Source organism: Phocoena sinus, chromosome 4, assembly GCF_008692025.1.
Source record: "Phocoena sinus isolate mPhoSin1 chromosome 4, mPhoSin1.pri, whole genome shotgun sequence".
Classification (NCBI taxonomy): domain Eukaryota; kingdom Metazoa; phylum Chordata; class Mammalia; order Artiodactyla; family Phocoenidae; genus Phocoena; species Phocoena sinus.
The window spans coordinates 73,734,486-73,759,445 of NC_045766.1; the positions used below are offsets into that span (position 1 = coordinate 73,734,486).

Here is a 24,960-nt window from a genome sequence, read left to right on the forward strand (position 1 = left end):
TATGGATTATAAAAAAATAGATTTTTCATTTCTTCTACATTTTTGTGGTTTTATAAATTTTTGATTCATATGAAATTTATTTGAATGTCAGGTGCGAGATATGGCTACATATTTACTTAATTTGAGTAACAGGTTATCTATATGTCTTGGTTGATCAAATGGAAGATGGGACAATATCAGCATTATATGATGTTTTTAATGAAGAGAAGCATATTAATATTGTAAACATGTAGACTCTTCATAACTACGATAGGAGTATATGTCTAAACAGGAATAATGGGAAGAAAGGCAAATTCAAGTCAGCTGCATGAAGAGCAACTTACCTGCTTTTAGATCTATGCGTGAGTCAGCCCTGATTTTAAGAATACTACTCAAACTGGAACTCTAGCTAAGCTTGGGAATATGCTCATATGATAATTAACGTAAATCAGACACTCTCAAAAGTAGTACATTTATTGTAAATAATAAATGGACTTGTGTTAATTTGAGAGGCAAGTGGATGAAAGGTCACTTGGCTGAATCAAATTGTAAAGAAAATTATTTGCATTAATGTCTCATGATAAATATTATACAGATTCGCCTTTCTGCTAACTCAGTAAATTAACAGAAAGTCATTTTACATCTAAAATATTTCATAAAAAGTGAGCCAGGGAGACCACAGGTGGTTGAAGTAATTTAAGCAGGTGATCAAGAGCCTGAACCAGAGCAATTGCCAGTAGGGACTATTAAGGAGACATAAATGACAAGATTTATCAATTGATTCTTTCAGTCATCCAGCACACATTTGCTGAGCTCCTGCTACCGTGGTAGGTGCTAAAGATACCAAAATTTCATTTGCAGGCAGCTGAATGATTAGGAGGATTGTGATAGAGAATGTAGGAAAAATAACAGGTTTGAGGAATGAATTAAAGGGTTCTGTTTTGAATAGATTGCATTTGATTTAAAGATTTTTATTAAGCAATTGGAAATTTGGATCTGCAGTGTAAGAGGCTGGTGAGAATATGAGTTGTATATAAAAGTTACATCCTAATAGAATGATATTTAATGTAGGGTTAAGGTGATAATGTTAGAGGGTTAGGGTAAGTCTGTGAGAGACTCAAGGGCGGAACCTTGGGGAATATCTGTGTTCAGGGGTCAGGCAAAGAAAAAGAACGTGAGGGAGACATTGGGAAATTGATGAGGAGTGCGCAGTGTCAAGCAAGTGAAGGGAGCACTTCAAGAAGTTGGAGTTATACTGTAGAGGAATTGAATTTAGTCGAAAGGAGGGGAAATGGGTGGGTAAACCTTCGGTGTTAATTTGGAGAGCAGTTTGGTTTGAGTGATATAATGCAGTGGTCCTAGGGATGACAGGAGAGGGTTAAGGAAGGAAAGACAGCAAGTTACTGATAAGTCTGTTAAGAAAAGTCTCTGAGGTTATTCTTGAAGGGGTATAGGGCCTCTTTGTGGTGGTGGTGGTGGCTTTTTGCTGGGGGAGCAAGGGTAGGAGGGTGGATGGGAGAGAAGATAGAGAGGAAGGCACAGAGCTGTCTTAAAGGAGAAGAGCAGTATGTGGCAGGAGGCCACTTTAGCTGGCCCCTGTCTTAGTAAAGCAGGTGTCTCTGCTGAGAACAGGTGGGTGATTCTGTGGTTAGGAAGCTTGAGGGGAGTGATATAGGGCAGTCGGTCTCAAACTAATGGAGAAGAGAGTTCTTAAACTGATACTACTGCATATCCTCCTTTATCTCCCCTTACCAGCTCCCTGGGGGATTGGCTGGAAGCAGCTGTGGCAAGTGCAGAATCTCTTTGAAGACTTGAGTTCTGTCAGTTTATTCAAATTTTTCATTTTACTCTGTAGAGCATCCATGGTTATTTAAGCATATGTGTAACTTTCCCTGCCTCAAACTTAAAATTCGTTCTTCAGAAAAACTGTGCCATGCTTAGATGGCTTCAGATATCCAAGATGAAGTATCCCAGTTTGAGAAGCACTGATGAGGGTATCATTTAGGAATGTGGGAAAGGATTGCAGAGCAGTACCAATTGGTAATGAGTGTTTTTTATCTTTTCTTTTTGTTTCCTTTTTATTTTTTCATTACTCTTACGGTCAGTGGCACTACACTGACCATAAGAGTAATGAAAAAATCCAGGGAATTCCCTGGTGGTCCAGTGGTTAGGACTCGCATTTTCACTGCCAGGGCCTGGGGATTAAGATCCTGTAAGCCTCGCGGCGCAGCCAAAAAAAAAGAGTAATGAAAAAATCCAGAGCTTGAGAGTCACATAACTGGAAAAAAGTTTAATGTGTTTCTGTTCTTTGGTTTGGAATTTGAGAGGGGAAGAAATATAAAGCTGATTTCATCAGCTTTGTCTCTTAATTTAAATGTTTTCTATATATGTCCAATCACTTTGTAAAATTATGCCTTTTTGCTAAATGAGAGATTGAAGTGAGAGAATGGATTAAGAAAATGATTGAGCTATGAGTGGAAAAAGACTGTCAAAGAGGGAAGGAAAGGTGACAAGACTTAAACTTACTTGTAAGTAAGAAATGAGCAGGAATTAGATGCACAGAGAAGAAACAGGGAAGATTTTTGTAATATGTTCATGTTGCATGTTGCTGGGTTTTTTTGTTTTTGTTTTTTAAAGTATGGGAGTTCATTTTTTGCTCTTCTTGAGTTCCTAGGCTTTTTGCAGCTTCCTCCTGGATATAGCACCTGATTCAATTTAGGACAGGCCAAAGGGTCATTCCATGTAGGTGCTTATAGGACTTGTCTATATGTTCACTAGTTTCAGGAACTTGTAAGATCTGCCTGTCAAGAATTGGACCAAACACTGTTGACTTGAAACAAATAGACTGCCAGATATTTCTCCAGCAAAGATTAGCAGAGAATTGCAGTTCCAGGCTGCAACAATGGCAAAGCTCATGCAAGTTCCCACAGGACAGGGGAAGGAGAAGGCTTTCATAGAGAGGAAAAGGAAGTTGGGAGGGCTAGAGTAAACAAAGAGTCTCCGTGGCTTTTCATTGGCTGAGACCTGGCCAGGAAAGAAGAGGAATCTTTCTTCTTCTTGGGCTCTGCTGTGGACACAGGGCATGAGAGCTCCGCCTTTTAGTCTTCCAACTCTATTTAATTGAGGTTTCTGTTTATTTTTTACAATACACAGGCAGGATTCACTCTGCAAAAGGCTTAGAAAAAAGAGAGTTTTAAGTGCCAGTAACTAAAGTTTTTGAAGCAAATGAAAGCTGTCAGGAGCTAATAGCCTAAAATGTTATATTCTGTTAATTGAACATTTTAAAATACTCATCTTAATTCATAGATTGTGAATCCATACAGAAGCAACCAAGGAAAAACATCTTTCCCAGATTCAGTTGGTATAATTCCTTTCAAGGGATTCCAGGAAACTGCAAAAGAAAATTTTTTCAGAGTCATGTGTAAACATGATCAGGGATATGCAAACCTTGTCATATACCTCAGAGCTCAAAGACGCACAGGATGTATTTTGTTGAAGGATTCTGTAATTTATTTTTTGGTCATGTGGTTGATGAGTGGCAGTGAAGAGCTTTTTTTTTTTTTTCTTTTGGCCATAACATGCAGCTTGTGGGATCTTAGTTCCGTGACCAGGGACTGAACCCGTGTACCCTGCAGTAGAAGCACGGAACCCTAACCACTAGACCTCCAGGGAATTCCCTAAAGAGCTCATTTGATTAAGAAAGCCAAAAAAAGGAAGTGAAGGTTGGGATTAGTAGGTAGAACACTCTGATGGCAGTTGATTCTAATCTCAGCTCTGCCTCTCATTGGATGCCTGACTTTTGAGTAAACCACGTTAGATCTCTGAGCCCAATTTTAAATATCTGTTCAATTGTGGGGTTAAATGGGGAGAGTGATTTCCAAACCCTTTTTTAGCATGGAACTTTGTTTAAATGAAATGATATATGGAAGTATAAACAAATAAAACTTATTACTACAGACTTGCTTGGGGCTGGAGACTTTGCCTCCCATGCCTCTATCCCTGATGAACACCAGATTGGGCAGCTAAATTTAGTTCTGTACCTCTATTTTTGTTGTAATAATATTTTTATTCCTTTCCAGAGTCTTGACCCTTGGGCATTCTTGGAGTTCTTTCCTTTCTTTCTTAATGGAACTGTAAAATACTAGAGCAGGAGGGACCTTTGTGGTTTTATAGTTCAGATTCCTTAAGCTAGGAGATAAGGATGGACTTCAGATTCTCTAAAGTCTCTGAAATTACTTAAAGTTATTATGAAATATTGGCTATATTCCCTGTGCTGTACAATGTATCCTTATAGCTTGTTTATTTTACACATAATAGTTCGTACCTCTTAATTTCGTATCCCTATCTTGCCCCTCCCTCCTTCCCTCTTCCCACTGGTAACCACTTATTCGTTCTCTATATCTGTGAGTCTGTTTCTTTTTATTATATTCACTAGTTTGTTTTCTTTTAGATTCCATGTATAAGTGATAACATACAGTTCTCTGTCTGATTTATTTCACTAAGCATAATACTTTCCAAGTCCATCCATGTTGTTGCAGATGGCAAAATTTCTTTTTTTGTGGCTGAGTAATATTCCATTGTGTGTGTGTGTGTGTGTGTGTGTGTGTGTGTGTGTGTGTATGTATGTGTATCTGTATATACATGCACATATATATACCACACTTCTTTATCCATTCGCCTGTTGGCATCTGTTAGGTTTCTTCCATATCTTGGAAATTGTAAATAATGCTGCTGTGAACATTGGGGTGCATGTATCTTTTCGAGTCAGTGTTTTCATTTTCTTCATATTTATAACCCAGGAGTGGAATTGTTAGAGCAGGCAGTTAGCCAGATATGAGCAGAGAAGAGAGGCATGGGTCATATGACAGGAAACCATACATCTTGCAATGACAGGGTCCTAGAGGCAAAGAAAGGTGAGAACCTCTTATGTCTGAATGTAACTTTTTGCTCATTATACCCTCATTACAATAGAATTAGCATTGCAGCCAGAGCAGTACCCATCTTGCACCTGACACCATGGCAGATCTGAGAAGACCAAGGACAAAAACAGCCCCTCCTCTCAGAAAGGTGGAACTTGGATGAAAGCCAGGAAGTTACCCCAAAGTCCCTCCCTCCTTGATGAATATTCCACCCATTTTCACACCCCGTATAACCAGCTTGCCAAAAGGAGCTAGGGGCAGCTGCTCTTCTGAGCTTGCCAGCTCTCCCTCCTGAGAGTATACTGTTGCTCAGTGAATCTTCACTTCACTTACTTGGCCTCTGTGTCTCGTCTCTGAATTATTTCTGTGACAAAACAAGAACCTACCCTCCGGCAACAGAATTGCTGGATCATATGGTAGTTTTGTTTTTAGTTTTTTGAGGGCTCTCCATACTGTTTTCCACGGTGGCTGCACCAGTTTACGTTCCCACCAACAAGTGTACAAGGTTTCCCTTTCTCCACGCCCTTGCCAACATTGGGTGTTTGTGCTCTTTTTGATGATAGCCATTCTGACAGGTGTGAGGTGGTATCTCGTGGGTTTTTTATTTTAATAATCTTTTTCAAAAAAATAAGTTTATTTGTTTATTTTTGGCTGTGTTGGGTCTTCGTTGCTGCGCGCCGGCTTTCTCTAGTTGTGGTGAGCGGGGGCTACTCTTTGTTGCGGTGCTCAGGCTTCTCATTGTAGTGGCTTCTCTTGTTGCGGAGCACAGGCTCTAGGCACACGGGCTTCAGTAGTTGTGGCACACGGGCTTAGTTGCTCCACAGCATGTGGGACCAGGGCTCGAACCTGTGTCCCCTGCATTGGCAGGTAGGTTCTTAACCACTGTACCACCAGGGAAGTCTCTCATTGTGGTTTTTTTTTTTTTTTTGAACAGATTTATTTATTTATTTATTTATTTTTGCTGTGTTGGGTCTTCATTTCTGTGCAAGGGCTTTCTCCAGTGTGGCAAGCGGGGGCCACTCTTCATCGCGGTGCGTGGGCCTCTCACTATCGCGGCCTCTCTTGTTGAGGAGCACAGGCTCCAGATGCACAGGCTCAGTAGTTGTGGCTCACGGGCCTAGTCGCTCCGCGGCATGTGGGATCCTCCCAGACCAGGGTTCGAACCCATGTCCCCTGCATTAGCAGGCAGATTCCCAACCACTGCGCCACCAGGGAAGCCCTCATTGTGGTTTTGATTTGCATTTCTGTGGTGATTAGTAGTACTGAGCATCTGTATGTCTTTGGAAAAATGTCTATTCAGGTCTTCAGTCCATTTTTTAATTGAGTTCGGGTTTTTTGATATTGAGTTGTATGAGCTATTTATGTATTTTGGACATTATCAGTCATATCATTTGCAGCTATTTTCTCCCATTGCATGGGCTGTCTTTTTATTTTGCTGATGGTTTCCTTTGCTGTGCAAAAGCTTTTAAGTTGAATTATATCTCATTTGTTTATTTTTGCTTTTGTTTCCATTGCTTTAGGAGACAGATCCAAAAAAATATTGCTACGATTTATGTCAGAGTGCTCTACCTATATTTTATTCTAGGAGTTCTATGATTTCCTGTCTTACATTTAGGTCTTTAATCCATGAAGTCTCTGAAATTACATGGAAAATTTTGTTTGTGATTTTCCCTCCTTAGTGGAAAAGGTCCATAGTCTTCATCAGATGCTACAAAAGATTTATTACCCTCTTTGATCTGGTTCATCTGTGACAGTTATCCACCCATTAAGTACTTTATGATAGCAGTTAAGCCTCTTATAAAGTTGATGTTAAATCCTTCTATACTTTTTATTTTATTTTTTGGCTGCGTTGGGTCTTTGTTGCTGCGCACAGGCTTTTCTCTAGTTCCGGTGAGCAGGGGCTACTCTTCATTGCAGTGCGCAGGCTTCTCATTGCTGTGGCTTCTCTTGTTGCGGAGCATGGGCTCTAGGCATGCAGGCTTCAGTAGTTGGAGGTATGCAGGCCCTAGAGCATGCGGGCTTCAGTAGTTGTGGCGTGTGGTCTCAGTAGTTGTGACTTGCAGGCTTTAGGGCACACGGGCTTCAGTAGTTGTGGCATGCGGACTCTAGAGCTCAGGCTCAGTAGTTGTGGCGCACGGGCTTAGTTGCTCTGCAGTGTGTGGAATCTTCCCGGATCAGGGATTGAACCCATGTCCCCTGAATTGGCAGGAGGGTTATTAACCACTGCGCTACCAGGGAAGTCCCTCCTTCTATACTTTAATAGTTCCTTGTTAATGGACCCCTCCTCTCCCTCCTCTCCCTCCTCTCCCTCCTCTCCCTCCTCTCCCTCCTCTCCCTCCTCTCCCTCCTCTCCCTCCTCTCCCTCCTCTCCCTCCCTAAACTGGTTAACATTTTCTAGTTCCAATCCTTGGCATATACCTGGACCCCAATTAGAACCTTTTGTTTAGCAAATGCTTCTTAAATTGTAATAGGCATACAAGTCACCTGGAGAACGGTTAAAATGAGTATTCTGAGTCAGTAGATCTGGAATGAGTCCTGCAAGTATGCATTTCCAAAAAGTTCCAGGTGTGATGCTGTTCATAGACCACAGTTTGAGTAGTCAAGGGCTAGACTATGTATATCTTGAGGGGAGAGATCTTGTGCCTAGTAGTAGTGGCTGATACATAGAACCCAGTACATGTTTCCCTCCTCACATTTATTCATTTATCAGTTCATTCTTTCATTTTACCTACAACCTATAAATGCCAAGTATTTATCAGGCACTTAACGACCTAATAGGAGTAAATAGATGATTAAGTGTAAGTCTTACCTTTCTTGAACTAGTTTTTAGTCTTGTTTGGTAAACAAAAGAATTAAATTTGGTTACCAAACCTTGAGTTGGTAGCACATTAAAAGGTGCTCCAAGATTAGATGGATGAAGTAAGTACCTGTGGAACATCCAATAGATAGTTGATCTGGACTGTCCATTAATTCTGTTGACGTGACCTATAGCTGTGTTAACTGTGATTGCTACATTACAGATTTAGCTAGTTATGCCTGTAATCTGCCAAAACCCCTAGACTGTTTTTCATGTGAAGAGCTGGGCTTTAGGTATGTTGAATTTGAAGTGACAGAAGTATATAAAAGCAGAGTTGTCTTGTAGGCATTGGAAGTGTGGCTTTAGATAATATAGCTAGAGATGTTAAAAATTCATTTTATAAACAGCAAAGCACTAAAAAAAGGTTAACTGTTGCTATTACTATTTTGAGAGTAAACATATGAGTAAAAATTGTCGGAAGGAGATATGTTTATTTATGTTTGTTTTCCTTCCTTGACAGTTTTAAAAACCATGTACGGTTTTACCCTTCTAGTATTATAAGCGTATAATCTGATATTTTAAGAACAGTGTATAAAAACTACAGATTAACAGAACCATAGTGTTTTAATTTTTTCCCTTTTATGATATATACAATTGAAGGTGTTTATTGTACATAGCAGAAAAATTGGAAACAATCTTGAATGATCAGGAACATGGTTAAAAAATTATGAGTTGCCATCTGAAATAATGCTGAGAACAAGTTATTTTAATAATGTGGGGAAATACTATTAATAGAAAGAGCATAATACAAAATTGCATATACTACATGATCTCAGCCATATTAAAATGAGCAAATAAAAAGAACTAGAAGGAAATATATCAAATTATGTCATCTCTTAGTATTTAGGATTATAGATTTATTTCCCTCTTTATTATAATATACATATGCATCTTCCATAAAAAGGAATTTTTATTTCAAGAATTTTCACTGAAATGACAACAAAATGATCTGTGGTTTTAAGTAGACTTTGTCATGCAACTTTAGTGCAAGTTATCAAAGTTTTATGGTACACCTACTATTTCTGTACACTTTTTCTGTGACCTGTTAAGATAGTGACATGTAATCATGTGTGTTTATCAGACTCATCCATGTAGTAATTAAAAATATGCATGCCTCAGCTCTGTCCCCGAGATTCTAATTAAGTAGATCAAGAGCAGGGTAAGCATTCATAGTTTCTAAAAGCACCACAGTTGATTTAAATAGGCACCCTAGCTGAGAAAGTTGTCTGTAAGCAGAAACTGTTTTGTATGATACTTTCTTTGCACTTAACAGCAGCAGATACAAACTTTTGAACTAATATGTTAAAGCCTTCACTTGCATTTAGTTGTTAAACTTCGGGGAAAGGAGCATGTTCGAGTCACAGAAAATAAATCCAAAATAGATACTATACATTGTTTAAAAGCTAGCTAGAAAACAACCTTGTAAAAGAGTCCATTTAATAATATTCCATATCTAATTCATGATGTTTTTGGTTTTATCTTTTTCTTCTTAGTGAGTGGAGTGCCATAGAAAAAGAAATGGGTGATGGACTGCAGAGTGCTGGTCATCATATGGATGTGTAAGTACCCAGAGAATTTAAGGTAGAACCTGAGGTGACATTAGTGGTGAAGTGTTAGTGATTCTTCTGTTCTTCTATTTTTATCAAGTTTGCTGGCATTTATATTGTGCTCTCTGTATATAGTTTGACTTAAAGAAGTTTATCTCAGGAATGCAAGATTAATTTAACATTCAAAAATCTTTCCGTTCAATTCACATATTAGCAGAGTAAAGAAGAAAACCCATGTGTTCATTTCAGTACATGTAGAAAAAGCATATCAACATCTATTCACAGTAAAAATTTTCATCATGGCTTCCCTGGTGGCGCAGTGGTTGAGAGTCCGCCTGCCGATGCAGGGGACACAGGTTCGTGCCCCGGTCCGGGAGGATCCCACATGCCGCGGAGCGGCTGGGCCCGTGAGCCATGGCCGCTGGGCTTGTGTGTCCGGAGCCTGTGCTCCACAACGGGAGAGGCCACAACAGTGAGAGGCCCGTGCACAGCAAAAAAAAAAAAAAAAAAATTTTCATCAAACTAGGAATATAAAGAATTTCCTCAGTCTAAAACTTACAGGTAATACTGTACTTAATAGTGAAATATTGGTGTTTTCTCCTAAAATCAAGAACAAGGCAAGTTTGTCTGCTTCCACCACAACTAGTAAAAATGGTAGTAGAGGTCCTGGTCAGTGCAGTAAGACAAGAAAATCAAATAAGGTGCATACATCCTAGAAAGGAAGAAGTAAAACTCTCTTTATTTGCAGTTAACAGGATCTTTTATGTAGAAAATCATAAAGAATCAACCGAAAATATTATGGAATAGCTGAATTTAATGAGAATGCACGATACACAATGAATATATTAAAAAAGTTGTTTTTACATACTAGTAACAACTGGAAAATAAAAACTTTAAAATGCCATTTATAATAGCATCGAAACAGAAGACTTACAGATTAATTTAATGAAATATGTGTAAGACCTCTACACTGAAAACTTTATATATAAACATTGCTGAGAGAAAGTAAAGACCTAAATAAATGGCGAGACTAGACCATGTTCATAGATTGATTGGAAGACTCAGTAGTGTTAATATGACCATTCTTCCTAAATCACAGTCTCAATCAAAACTCCAGTAACTTTTTACTAGAAATTGATAAGCTGATTCTAAAATTTGTATGTAAATTCAAAGAACATAGAATAGCCAAAACAGTCTTGAAAAAGGACAAGCCTGGAATATATTACCTGATTTCAAGACTTAGTATACAGCTATAGTTATCAGAAGGTATTGAGATAAAGAGATCAGTGGAATAGGATGGAGTCCAGAAATAGATCCACATTTACATAGTTCATTTCAAGAAATGATTCTGGAATAACTGGATATCTTCATGCAAAAAAATGAACCTTGAGCTATATCTCACGCCTTACGTAAAAACTAATTCAATTTGGATGATACACATAAGTGTAAAAGCTAAAATTGCAGGTTTTATTTTAGTAGAAAACATAGAATATTGTTGCAACCTTCGAGTAGGCAAGATTTTTTAAAGCGGATATGAAAAGAAAAAAATATTTTAAAATGGTAAATTGTTCTTCATCAAAATTAAAAATTTTGCTTATCAAAAGACACCATTGGAAATGGAAGGAATGTGGGAGTACAGTTTCAGTTGGAGAAGATGAAAAGTTCTGGAGATGAATGGTGGTAATGGTTGCACAACCATATGAATGTACTTACTGCCACTGAACTGTACACCAATAAATTGTTAAAAAGGTGAATTTTACATTATATTTTACCACAAACACAAACTCACCATTAAGATAATGAAGAGGCAAGCCACACACTGGGAGTAAACATTTCCAACCATAATATATAAAGAACTCCTATAACTGAATAATAAAAAGACAAAAATATATTTATTTTATCTAAGTATTATTTTTGGGGGGGCTGTTATATAAGCTGACCGGCTGCTTTTCAACCATTTTGTTAAGTCTCCCTGCATTCTGTTGACTGGACATTTTTAGTATTTGCAAGAATTTGGGATTATCCCTTTACTTGGTTTATTTAAAATGTTAAATAAAATTAATTTTAGTAATGATATCTAAAAAATCTTTACCATTTACCCTTTTCTACCCAAAGATGTGCTGCTTATCCCTACACTATGTTTCCTATCTTCAAGCCACCAGCTACCTATCTTCTTTTTTGTTTTCTTAACATTAACTTTTCCAGAATTGTAGATTTATGAACTAAAGGCAGTTTTTCCTACTGTTAACAATGATTCTCAAGATGTCTTTCAGTCACACAGGGGAAATTCCACACTCTAACAAATGTAAATTTATATTTACAGAATACATATTTTGTCTACTTTTATAAATACTGTAAACACATCACTTTTCAGTGAGCATTAAGGTAGATTTTTGTTTGTTTTTAGAATTCAGTAAACTTGTTTACTTGTCTACAGGAAGAGGACTTGGAGACATAAAATATATTTTTCTTTTATGCCCATGCTAGGGAATCAGAATTGATTTGAAAAAAGGATGCTTCTTATACCATACAGAGGTAGTAAATGACATAGCCCATGTCCTTAGGGAATTTATAATGTGATCAGAGAAAACCAACACAAGAGACATTTCTTTGATAAAATTTAAGTCCTCAATTTTTGATAAGAGATCAGAAGTAGAGTGATGACTAGGACTAAAGAAGTCTGGGAAGATTTCTAGAGGTGTTGAGATACGTATGGTAGGATTTGGAGAAGTAGTGTGGAAAGCCATCACATTTCTGTGCAACAAAAGACTCAAGGCCAGGAACAAGAGTGGCACGACAGTGAAGGGCTTGTCCAGATCAAAGCAGAGGTTGCTATTGAGAATTAGAATAAAATAAGGCTTCTAAAATTTTCTGTAATCTTTACTTGCTCGACTTTTCCTTTTGTAGCTTTGTGGCATTACTGTATGTAGTTGCTACCAGGAACACTAATGTACCAATTATACTAAACTCTTACTCTTTCTACAGATTTTGTAGCCCTTTCTGTAATATATTTGAACAAAAGATATTACAGTGCTTCTTAAGCTACCTTAAGAAGGACCGTTTTTTGTTTGCTTTGTTTTTCTATTTCGAAGACCTTGCTGATCAGAACACTTAGGTAAATTAAATAAAATTGTCATGGTAATTAAAGATTGCTGTAGGGGGGAGGGATAAATTAGGAGTGTGGGATTAACAGATACAAACTACTGTACATAAAATAGGTAAGCAACAAGGGTTTACTGTATAGCACAGGGAACTATATTCAGTGTCTTATAATAACCTATAATGGAAAATCTGAAAGAAATATATATATATATAACTGAATAACTTTGCTGTACACCTGAAACTAACTAACATAATATTGTAAATCAACTGTACTTCAATTTTAAAAAGTCATTAAATGTTTCTAAATGCTTATTCTCACTTTGTGTACTTGCTTTTGTCACTCATGGGTAGCAAATGGTCTGCGGACCACACTTTGAATAGCCCTTCTTTAGAACTTCAATACTTTGTGTCCTGATAAAGGTTACTCTATGCAATATTTTTTATTTAAAAAAAATTTTTTTACATCACATTTTTTTTATTCAAACAGAAAGTCACAAAAATTATAATCATCCTCATCAGTTCACTCAGTCCCATGTAATTAATTTTTTTTCATCTTGATCTTTTGTTAGCAATTTTATGAATTCATCAGTTTTCCATTAGAGTTCTGAAAATGCTTATTCATTCAGTTCAGCAGTATAGTCAGTGACCAGAAACCTGTACTTGTCAGTCTTTTCCATGAATTCCTTGAAGATGAAACCCTTTTATAGGAACATCTTTGCAAAAGCATCAGAATACACCTAGAACTATCTGTAAATGACAAAAGACTTAAAAGTGACCACAGTTAAAGATTTGATGAAAGTTCATAATAATGCAATTGACAAGGAAATTTAGTTATTTCTGAGATATACATTTGCAATGTTTTTTAAATAGGTATGCGTCTTCTATTGATGATATTTTAGAAGATGAAGAACATTATGCAGATCAGTTAAAGGAGTATCTTTTTTACGCAGAAGCACTCAGGTAAGTATAGTACATGTTCCAGATGCAGCCCTGTGGCTGGTCACCACTCATATACTACTCTAAAATAAAGATTTTTAAATGAGTTAATTCCCCCAGATATTGAATGAGGTCTCATTGTATTCCTGTGTGTTATAGAGTGCTAGACATAGCTGAGATGAGCCCTCTGCTTGAAGCATTATGTTGATAAAACCTGTTAGTCTCAGACTTCAGGTCTGTCTGTATGTTGTTCTACTTTTTCCAGTTTGAAGATTGGAAGCAAAGTACAGATTGAGTGTGTAGCATAATCTGTCGCTAGGTTGTGTATTACCATTTAAATTCTGTAATTTTTTCCATACCTGCATATTTTATCTCCTTAGTGAGGTTGTAACTTCTTAATGTCAAGTCAGGACTTTGTCTTCTCCTTTTATAGTATCTTCTACAGAGCCAAACAATTCTCTGGGAGATAGTCCAGTTTAGAAAAATGAATTGTTTTCCTATCACTTTTTTGGGGGCCAAATTATTATTATTTTAAAATTTGATTACAACCGATTTTGTTGGCATTAAAATTTTAAATTTGAATGGATATAAACCAAAAACCAGAAATTAAGTTTGGTAAAAATGGGAATAGGAGTTTTCTGGTAATTACAGATTAGAAGGCAGAAATCAATTTAGAGGAACATAGACAAACCCCATGTTTACAATGATTGTGCCACAGATTTAAACTGCAGTAGTGCATTAGTAAACTGTTCACACTGAGATCTTCACCTTGAGATTCGACAGCTGTTTCTTGAAAAATTATCTCAGTACCTTCTGCAAATAAATTGGCCTTTCATGTGCCTTAGCACGCTTAAAATTTCTCCATTGTATATATACAGAACACCTACCATTTGGGCAGGGCAAAATGCATACTTTAATAAAAAAACTATAATGTACCTCTCAAGTATGAACAATATACACGTAATACATGGTATACAGTATTTACAAAATATAAAATATAATACAAGATGTTTGTAATTTTTTTTTTTTTTTTTTTTTTTTTTTTTTTTTGCAGTACGCGGGCCTCTCACTGTTGTGGCCTCTCCTGTTGCGGAGCACAGGCTCCAGACGCGCAGGCTCAGCGGCCATGGCTCACGGGCCTAGCTGCTCCGCGGCATATGGGATCTTCCCGGAACGGGGCACGAACCTGTGTCCCCTGCATCGGCAGGCGGACTCTCAACCAGTGCGCCACTAGGGAAGCCCCTGTTTGTAATTTTTTAAACTCATCTTTTGCCCTTGTATATTGCAACAAGGTAATTTTCCATTTCTGTACCACTGCTTTTCAAGAGTCCAGGGATTTTGGAAAAGCTGTGTTTTACATACATACTGGAATCTGAGATGTAAGTTTGAACTTTTAGGAGAGTTTTAAAGTGTACTGCCATCAACTCCCTATTTTGGTTGGAATTTTCAATGGTGCTTCCCATCCAGTGACTAGGAGGCTTTGGAAGAACACTAGGAGAAAGTGGATCACTAAACTTTACCCCAGCATAATTCTCCTTTTGGCTCACTTCAGTTAGAAATGATGATTTCTTCAAATGCTTATTTTTAATACTCTCAGTATTTTTAAAAGGCTTTTTTTCCTGCTTCTGAATTATATCAGATGAAACAGAATCCTGCCAAAAGTTATTTTCATTTCTTTTTGCAGAGGTGGTCTTGGTTAGTGGTAAGTTACATTTGCTTTTCTGTCTGTTTATCTTTGGTTGTTCACACAAGTGTATACCATGAACAAGCTGGCTGTGGGGAATGGCAGTTTTCTCTGATTTTCCCTTCTTTGATTTTAAAAGTACTTTCTATCATCTTGTCCAGTTATACATATAATATATAGAAGAAAATGGTTTCTGCCTGCCCCCTACTTTCTGTTTTAACAACTGCTTCAAGAATTTTACTGCCTTATTTCCAGTCACTTTCCTAGCTCAAGTGATCCTTATAGGAAGCCATGAGGAGATGGAAAGACAAGGTAATCTGTTAGATCACTGCCCTTTCAACACTTGTAATATGGTAGGGAAGCAGGACACAAATAGAAAGCCAGAGCACAAGGTAACATAATCCATGTCAAAAAGGTGAACTGCCAACAGAGCTCCCTGGTTTTAATAAAGTTCTAGAAAATAAAGGAATCTTACTAGGAGACAAGTACAAAAGCTCGCTTTTACATTATCACTAATATTACAGGAGAGCCATGGAATTGAAAGGAATCTATACAAAATTTAAGTAATCATGGTGGACAAATTTAATTTTTTGCAAGGCACAGCTAGATAAGCTGCAAATCTCTCAAACCAGTATTCTTTCAACGAATGTCAGTAACTTATTTTCATTAGTATTATAAAGGATTTTGAAATTAAAGTCAAAATGTTTTATTTTGATATAAAGGTTACTTTAAGTAATATAGCGATTTAATACCGTTTAAGTTTTAATCAGTTTTATCCTAGTCCAGTGGCAACTGGGCAGCATATCATCAATTCAATTGGTAACTTTTCTTTCGAAAACTTCATCATTCTGGACACAAGTAATAAAACTACCTTCCATTAAGAAAGCCTGGCACAGTATACAGTGGGAATAGTTTAACAGTAAATGCCGTTCATCTGATAGACTAGCACAGAGAAGTTATCGCTTCAAAGAGGCAACAGCTCTGCTGTCGTTCCTGCCAACTTTCAAAGTTGAAAAGTACAGCTAAGTAGGTTGGCCCGGCGAGGAGCAGCGCCCCAGTTGGACTGGTGCCCCACACCGGGCACCTCATAACTCAGTAAAAAGCCAACTGGAAGTGGGCGGCTGCCAGCCCATGGCAAACCCCACACCAGGCAGCGAGAGACCGTATGCATGTCCTGACGAGTCTTGGCACTACCAACGGTCCCCTATCACTTTTAAAATCAGCCTAAGAATTCTGTTAATAAAACAGGAGCAATATTCCTTTAGTTGTTCAGTAGCTGGTATGAAAACATCACATTGTTAGCCTTTTTCCTTCTAGAGATTTGAGTAGTAAGAAGTTACACTAAGGACTTCCCTGGTGGCGCAGTGGTTAAGAATCCGCCTGCCGATGCAGGGGACACGGGTTCGAGCCCTGGTCCGGGAAGATCCCACATGCCACGGAGCAACTAAGCCCACGTGCCACAACTACTGAAGCCCATGCACTGCAACAAAGAGTAGTCCCCGCTCACCGTAACTAGAGAAAGCCTGCATGCAGCAATGAAGACCCAGCACAGCCAAAAATAAATAATAAATAAAATAAATAAATAAAAAAAGAAGAAGTTACACCAAGGTGTTTTCAAGTTACAGACCAAAAGAAAGTTGCTGAACACAGTGGAATTCTCTGCAGCTCTTAAAAGTTATAGAAAAGATTAATGTGTATTGATACAGAAACATATGTGTCTTTGGTATATAAATAGTTGAGAAAGAAAAGATGTAGAATTACTGGGGGTGGGTGGATATGTGTATTTGTAAATGCCTAGGTAAAGTCTGGAACGATATATACTATCTATTAACATGAATTATGTCTGGATAGTGGAACTGGGGAAAAGAGAGCATTCTTGAAACTTATTTTGTGCATTCCTGTATTAGAATCCTTTTTTTTCTTTTCAGTGAGCATGGATTACTTTTAGGAAAATAAAAACTAATAGAGGTTTCTAAATAAAAAGAAGAAAGCTTTGAGATAATGTCTTTTTAAACAATACTCAGTTGTTATGTGAGATTATAGCATTAGTTCCTATGTTATACAAAAGCTTTTTTTAAATGTATGTGATAATGGTGTGTTTATTGAAAAAAATGTTGCAAGTATCTGGAAAACAACCTTTTTTGTTTTAAGTATATATAAAGTTTTTATGCTTAGGTTCTGCTAGATTAAATTTTTGAGGTTGGGCTACTACATTTTAAACTTGAAAATTCTGTATATAAAAGTTCCGACTGTAGTAAGACGTGGATGCCTCCCCTTTACCCCTGCAAAAAATGTTTTTAACACATTAATGGAGAAGCCACAAAAATTAAATGGCAGCACTTTCTTTCATCCCTAGGGCTGTGTGCAGGAAACATGAACTTATGCAGTATGATTTGGAGATGGCTGCTCAGGACTTAGCATCCAAGAAGCAGCAGTGTGAGGAACTGGCAACTGGGGTGAGTGGTGTTCCATTTAGGTCTCTGGTATTATTACAGCAAACCTTAAGTGGAATGGGCTGCAGGATGCCCGTAGCTTTTACAGGGAAATAATTTGTGGGCAACTTTATAATTCTTTTGTTTGTGATCTTGATATAAAAGGATGTAAGCCATTAAAACACGTATTATATAGTGTTGTAAGAAATTTTGGCAACATTGCTGTGTGTAATAAGAACCATCTCTTTTCTGATTAAGTCCAAGTAAAAAAACATTATTCTTTGGGATTGAAATAATAACCTTTGCCAGGTTTAATTTTACCTGGTATATTATAGAAATTTTAGTTAACTTTGAAAAACTTTGCCCTTTTAGAATCGGCGCCTCTCTCCTAACAGGGAGCTTTTTGTGTACTTTATTGTTGAATGCTTACAGTGAATACTTGTGAAGAAAATTCCTTATCTTATTGTATTGGACTTAGATCATTTTTATAATCAGCTTTCTACTGTCCAGCTATTTCATTGGAATAAAAAAGCCGTCATGGTGAGAGCACACAATCTGGAAGTAAAGAAGCAGTTACAGGGTTTCCCTGGTGACGCAGTGGTTGAGAGTCCGCCTGCCGATGCAGGGGACACGGGTTCGTGCCCCTGGTCTGGGAAGATCCCACATACCGCAGAGCGGCTGGGCCTGTGAGCCATGGCCGCTGGGCCTGCGCGTCCGGAGACTGTGCTCCACAGCGGGAGAGGCCACAGCGGTGAGGGGCCCACGTACCGCAAAAAAAAAAAAGGCAGTTACAATGCCACCATTTATGAATCATTTCATAGTTAACAAGTACTGTACTTGTGAAAGTGCTTGTGGGCTACTCACATAGAGATATGTTGGAAAAGACCTCTGACCATGAAACAGGTAGACACTGTCTTGATTTATTTTTAAAATCCAGGGGAAATTCCCAGTCCATTTTCAGGGAGCTTGGTTCTCTACTCCTAAATGTGTTTCCCTCAGTAAACTCCGGAGAATAAGGAAATGGTAAAGCAGTGAAGCTTGAGGCTTGGATTTAGGCATCCTGTTTTACTAATAGATACCAAGTTTTAGTGTGAGTTACACAGATTTTAAATAGTTTCTTTAGTTTATTTTCACTGTTGCCTGTTGAATTTTATCATTTTTTATATCACAGAGTAATTAGAAAAAATATCACTAACATAAAGAAGTAACTTGCCTAATACGTCACCTAGAAGTTTTCCATATGATGAAGAAGCTCGGTTAAAATTTTTCCCTTTTTGATTCTTCCATATTTTCCAGTGTTAGAAATCTTATTAGTTGCCCCCTGGTTGTAAGGCTTGTGTGGTGTTTTCTGTCTGAGCTAGGGAGGAAATGGCTCTTTCCCCTTTTTAGAAAAAAAATAATAACTGTGGTAAAATATCCAGAACATAAGATCTTTATCTTAACCATTTTTAATGGTAAAGTTCAATAGTGGTAAGTACATTTACATTGTTGTGTAACCAACCTGCAGAACTGTTTCATCTTGCAAGATTGAAACTCTGTACCCATTAAATATCAACTGTCAGTTTCCCTCTCCACCCAAGCCCCTGGCAGTCACCATTCTACTTTCTGTCTCTGAATTTCACTACTTTGGATACCTCATATAAGTGGAATCATACAGTATTTGTCTTTTTGTGACTGGCTTATTTCACTTACCACAGTGTCCTCAGGGTTCATCCATGTTGTGTAGCATGTGTCAGAATATCCTTCCTTTTTAAGGCTGAATAATATTTCAGTGTATGTGTGTTGTTTATCCATTCATCTGTTTCTATTTCATTTTAGACCGTGAGAACATTTTCTTTGAAGGGAATGACTACCAAGCTCTTTGGTCAAGAAACTCCAGAGCAGAGAGAAGCCAGAATAAAGGTGCTAGAAGAACAAATAAATGAAGGAGAACAACAACTTAAGTCTAAAAATCAGGAAGGCAGGTAAAAATGCTGTGGTGTTTTAACATGGCTAGACATGTAGACTCTGTGACAGATTGTTTATAACCATTCCCAGCTTCACCAGTGTCCCTGGATGTAGCCTGTTCTTCTAAAATGCAGTGATTGAGTATTCCTAAGAAATTTGAGTAATCAAAAATCATGTTGCATAGAAACAGTTGTTTTAGTGTCAGGGAAAGAGGAAGAAGAACGTATCTAAGCTTCATAATATTATTTTCCTGTACTTTTCATGATTTCTATCCTTTGCACATTCCCTCTGCCCTTTTCTGTCAGTTAAAAGCCTGATCATTCTCCAGTGCCAAGCTTTTGCATTACTTCTCTTGTGAAGCTTTCTCTTATCCTCACAGGCTGTCATAACACTTGGTTCATGCCACTATTGCATGGCAGTTTTGTATTGGGTGGTTGGTTGTCCAGTGTGACTGTCCCTGGCTAAATTACAAACCCTTCAAAGTCAGTGACTATGTCTCTTTCATCTTTATGTCCCAACACCTTGCATAGGGCTTGGAATGTAATTATTCCATAAATATTTTTAGAAATTCTGTTCTCAAAGGTCTGCCATGACTGTTGGGCTCGTTTTTCATATTGTTGTTTTCATCTGATAGTTGTTGAGTAGACCAAGGCAGACCAAGAGTGTATCACTGATTTGGAGGTGATTTTGTTAATTTTTAGAACTTCCGGCATCAAGTAAGTCAAACTAAACTCTCATGAATAGAGTTAAAAAGACAGTGGTTAAGATTCCACACTTCCACTGCAGGGTGTGTGGATTCGATCCCTGGTCAGGGAAGTTCCGCATGCCAGGCGGTGCAGCCAAAAAAAAAAAAAAGACAAATTGCTCTCAGAATTTTAAAAACTGTAGTTGTCATTTAAAGTAAGCACATGATAAATGTGATACATAATCCATCTTGTTGAAAAGAATGTATGTTTTCCAGTGACCCCAGGAAGGCAACTTCATGTGGCATCTGTTAGGCTTATGAGCTGGTTCAGGGAGCCATTTACATCTGTTTTATGGGAATAATTTGAAGCTGGAATTCTTGTGGCAAAATAGAGATTATTAAAATGTAGATGAGTGTATGACTGTATGCTTTTTCTCCCACTGTAATTTTTAGGAAGAGAAAAAATAGAACTATCTTATACACGCAATAGCTTTTTCCTCTGTATAGACAAAAACCCAACTCAAATGAGAAGTGGTTATTCAAATTTATAATATGTAGTTTACTTAATTTAAATAAGAATAATAATAATGACTATACCTTTTATTTCAGAGAATTTGTCAAAAATGCTTGGGCTGATATTGAACGCTTCAAAGAACAAAAGAACCATGATTTAAAGGAGGCCCTCATAAGCTATGCAGTCATGCAGATCAGTATGTGCAAAAAGGTAGGTTTTGGTTTCAGTGAAGGTACAAGTATATTCAGAAGTGCCTGCAAATTTCTTTAAAATCGGTTTCTTATTTGGACCAAAGTATTTATCATTTTCATTTTTAAGTCCATTCTTCTCCTCTTCCAGAATGTTTCCCAGTTTTTCTACTTAATTTTGAAAGAAGGGTCATAATCAAAATATCAATTACCGAGTCTCTACTCATCTAAAGTTCCAAATTTGTATGCCCCGTTTATAACTTGTATGTGAAAATATGTATGAACAACAGTACTTTGGTTATATGTCCCAGGGTTACTGCCCTTGGACAGGGCAGTACAGTACCATTCCTAACAGTGATATATACTTCGACTGGAAAATGGTTTCAGCGTTATTTTGGGAAACCGTGGCTTCATTATGGTTTGTTGTCAGAGTAAACCCTTCACGTAGTTGACATCTCAGTAGAAGGCAAGGACGTTGAAGCTTATTCTGGTTAAAATAAATGTTTTGGCAGTGATGGAGATCTTTCTAAAACGCTGTTGTAAGAACAAAATACAAAATATTCCTTAACCTCTTCTTCATAACCCAGGATCTGCCTGTGTGACCACCAGTCATTCCCACGCTTTACATTTCTCTAGCACTTCGCAATTTATTGAGCGATTTAACATGCTTTATCTCAGTATATCACATAGTAAGATGGATTCCCATATTTATTAAGACATTCTTAGAGGGAAAAAAATCATACTCATACAAACACTCTTATGCTTTAATTTGTCCAAAGTTTGTATTTTCTGGCTTGGAACTGTCACTTTCTTAGCCCTTTTTACTTGTATGACGAGAAATAGCAGTAGACAACAAAGATGTTTTGAGACAGAAACAACAGACTCACACATTAGTCATTGGGCCAAATTTATAGTTATGCCTCAATGAAATTGTAAGTTACTTCATGTTGTAGATCTTGGGGTCACTTGAGGGAAGTTAAAACCATGACTGATCAATCTGCAAATGCTGATGCTTGAATATATTGTAGTCTGGGGTGTTTTTGTCTCTGCTGCTGTCATCCCATCAGCTCCTGCTGCTGCTTCACATTTACCGTCTTTCTAATCTGCCTTTTTAACTCTTTGGTGGTCTGAAAAATCAGAAAACAAAGGTTTTTAGAGTGGTTTTGTTTTGTTTTATTCCTATAAAAGATTCATTAATAGGTTCCTGTGATCTCCCATTTGCTTCTTTTCCAAGAATGCAGATTTTGTGTAATGGCTCAAAGGACTTTCCCCCTGCCACTTTGCTTAGGGTGAGCGGGTTGAGGGGTGCTAAAAAGTAATCTCTGGATAAACAAGATATTACTGTAGGTATGTGCAGACACACTGTTGGGTATCTGGTGTATCCTGAAATACGTGAGATTAGTAAGAGTGTATGTTTACCTTATTTCTTAGGAACAGTATTACAGTGTTTCATGTTTTATTTTCTTGCCTAAGTGGAGTAGATTCTTATATATGAAAATCTACAGTGCTATTTTCTTTAGAAACTTAAAATTAAGTACGAGAAGTCAAGATAAACATCATCTTTTTTTGGTAAATGTGGGTATCTATATATTTCAAGTTATTTTATCTTTTTAGATTAAAAAAATTATACAAATAACATATATGCTCATTGTAAAAATTTCAAATAAGCCAGAAGCATATTAAGTAAAAATTCTCCTCCTCCTTCCCCAAATCCCTTTTTGAAAACCCAACACTGTTACATCTTCATGTTTATCTTTTCAGACTCATTTGTACTTATACGGTCATTTAGAAAATATACACTTTCCTTTCCCACAAAAACAGGATTGCATTATATGTGCTAGTGTGTAGCTTTTGTTTTTTCATTTGCTGTCTTATGGATGTCTTACTAGGACAGTGCACATGAGATCTATCTTATCCATTCTACCAACGAATACTCCATTAGATACTACTTTATCCAGGCAATCGGGGACATTTTAAAAGATTTTTGTGGGTTTTTTTTTTTTTTTTTTTTTTTTTTTTTGTATTCCATCAGGGAGGAAAAAAAGCTAAAAAGATTAATTTTTTTTCCTATTGTTTGAAGCCTCAATAAATATTGACAAACTTTAATGCTTAAATATTAAAGAAAATATTCTTTCTTCATAAATTAGCAGTTATTGGCAAATATATATCTTGTTTTTTGAAAACATACGTTTATTTCTACCACTTTCTAGATTTTACTGTTACATTTTTACGAACATGCACTTTTTCCCAGTTTCAAACATGCATTTTTGTTTAAGCGTGTTAGTTATATTATAGCATATTAGTTTTTTGCTAAATTGCCTGCTATAACCATTGAAAGGGAGTTGATAACTTAGTACTTAATTATCAAAATATTGATTATTAGACTAATAAATTAATAATTCATTAATTTATATTTAATTATTAGACTAATAAGTTTTTTCTTTTGTTTCAAATATTAGAGAACTTGTTTGGTTTATAAATAGAAATGATATGAATAGAGTAAATGAGTTTTTCAAAAAGAAGTTGTAGGAGTTCTTTCTGTTTTGAAGATAGGCTCAAACAAATGATTCTATTACTTTTTTCAAAAGTATTTGACATTGACTTATATTAGGTATTGCCAGAAGAAGTGTCCTATTTGCTGGACTTGTTAATTATCCCAAAAAGTAAAACTTAGCATACCAGTAAGCCAAATACTTGGGCTTTCAGAATTCTTTCAAAATCACATTTTAAAAGTTTTTTTTTTTGTTTTTGTTTTTTTTGATTTGTTTGTTTTTAAAGGGAATTCAAGTTTGGACCAATGCTAAGGAATGCTTTAGCAAGATGTAATCCTGTGAAATGAGTTTCTCTTCAATCAAAGTGCCCCAAAACAGAAGCACAAGTAAATAAAAAAATTTAAGTTGCTACCAGTATACACAAAAATATAATAAGTTGAGTAAATTCAGCTTTCTTTAATTTGATTGTAGTGTTAATATAGCACAAAAGGGTGTATTTTAGTGAAGATTAAATATTATAATTTGAGGTTTTGGGGACTGGTGCTGATTCTAAAAATGTTAATTAGATAAAATATACCAACAAATTGTCAGGCTTCTGAACCAATGACTGAATATCAAGATGTTAGGTAATTTTTAGATGTTCGTTTTAGTGCCCACTGTTTCAGATCTGCTTATGTAGGGAGTTTTTTCCTAAGATTGAATTCTTATCTTTATTTGGTAAGACCCACTAATCTGTTATAGGGGGTTAATTTTCCTTGCCTTATAGTTGAGCTGTTTGGTTTGACAAACCTCAGCAGAAACTTAGTGTGTAATCTAAGAATTTCTTCCACATTCTTTAATGCCCCCAAACATTGCATACACTAGAAAATGCCTTCAATGTGTGTTTTACCAAAATTTTGATACTAGTCAAAAATTTTACACTGCCAACAAAGAAGACACAACTTCTCAGATATGTGATCTAGGAATTGGTATATAGCAAGGTTTCATTGAGTATGTTACATACAAGCATTAAATGCTCAGATAATTCTTAACCTCAGTGATGAGCCTAAACTGATTGACTCTGCTCGGCTCTCTACACATGGCATTTCAGGGTACAAAGTGTAGCATTTCATGGTATAAGATATATGTAGTGAACATACGTGTTAGTGTCTTCATTATTAACATTCTTTTTTATTGCTTGGCTGTAATTTTTGTAAAGATAAATTATATTGCTTTTGTGTGTGTGTGTTTGTGGTATATGTTTAGAAGCCAAGCACCCTTTGTATTTTGCTAGCTTTGCAGAACCCTACATGTGTACTCATTATTACTAATTACATAAAAAAAGATTTCCAGTACTGTTCAACATTTGACTTTTTTACATGTTTAAAATGTTGCTGAAGTTTTGTGCTCTTTGCCAAACTTATACAATAAATAAATGAAGTATTGTGTTGATTTTCATATGATTTTTGTTATTTTAACAAAGTACCTATTAGCATCTGATGCCCTATGGAAAAATAATATATGCCATATTATATTTTGAAGTGTTTAATTGTATAAATTTGTCTTATGCCAAAGTGTTGGGTTTTTTAAAAATAAGATGCTGAAATGATGTATGATTTTAAAAATTCTCCCTTTTTTTTTCAAAAAAAAGATAAAATTGTTAGAAGCAAAAGTCATCTTGATAGGTACACATTTCATT

General features: G+C 36.6%; 1 protein-coding gene across 1 annotated transcript in view; it reads left to right on the forward strand.

Moving 5' to 3' along the window:
- SNX4 (sorting nexin 4) overlaps positions 1-24,719 on the forward strand; it is a 63,058-nt gene extending 38,339 nt beyond the window's left edge. Inside the window, exons 9-14 of the mRNA XM_032630874.1 lie at positions 9,249-9,314; positions 13,275-13,364; positions 17,381-17,480; positions 19,275-19,420; positions 20,698-20,812; positions 23,569-24,719. Of these exons, the coding sequence (XP_032486765.1) occupies positions 9,249-9,314; positions 13,275-13,364; positions 17,381-17,480; positions 19,275-19,420; positions 20,698-20,812; positions 23,569-23,616 (565 nt within the window). The 3' untranslated portion in view covers positions 23,617-24,719. The remainder of the gene's footprint in view (positions 1-9,248; positions 9,315-13,274; positions 13,365-17,380; positions 17,481-19,274; positions 19,421-20,697; positions 20,813-23,568) is intronic.
- Positions 24,720-24,960: the final 241 nt, after the last annotated feature.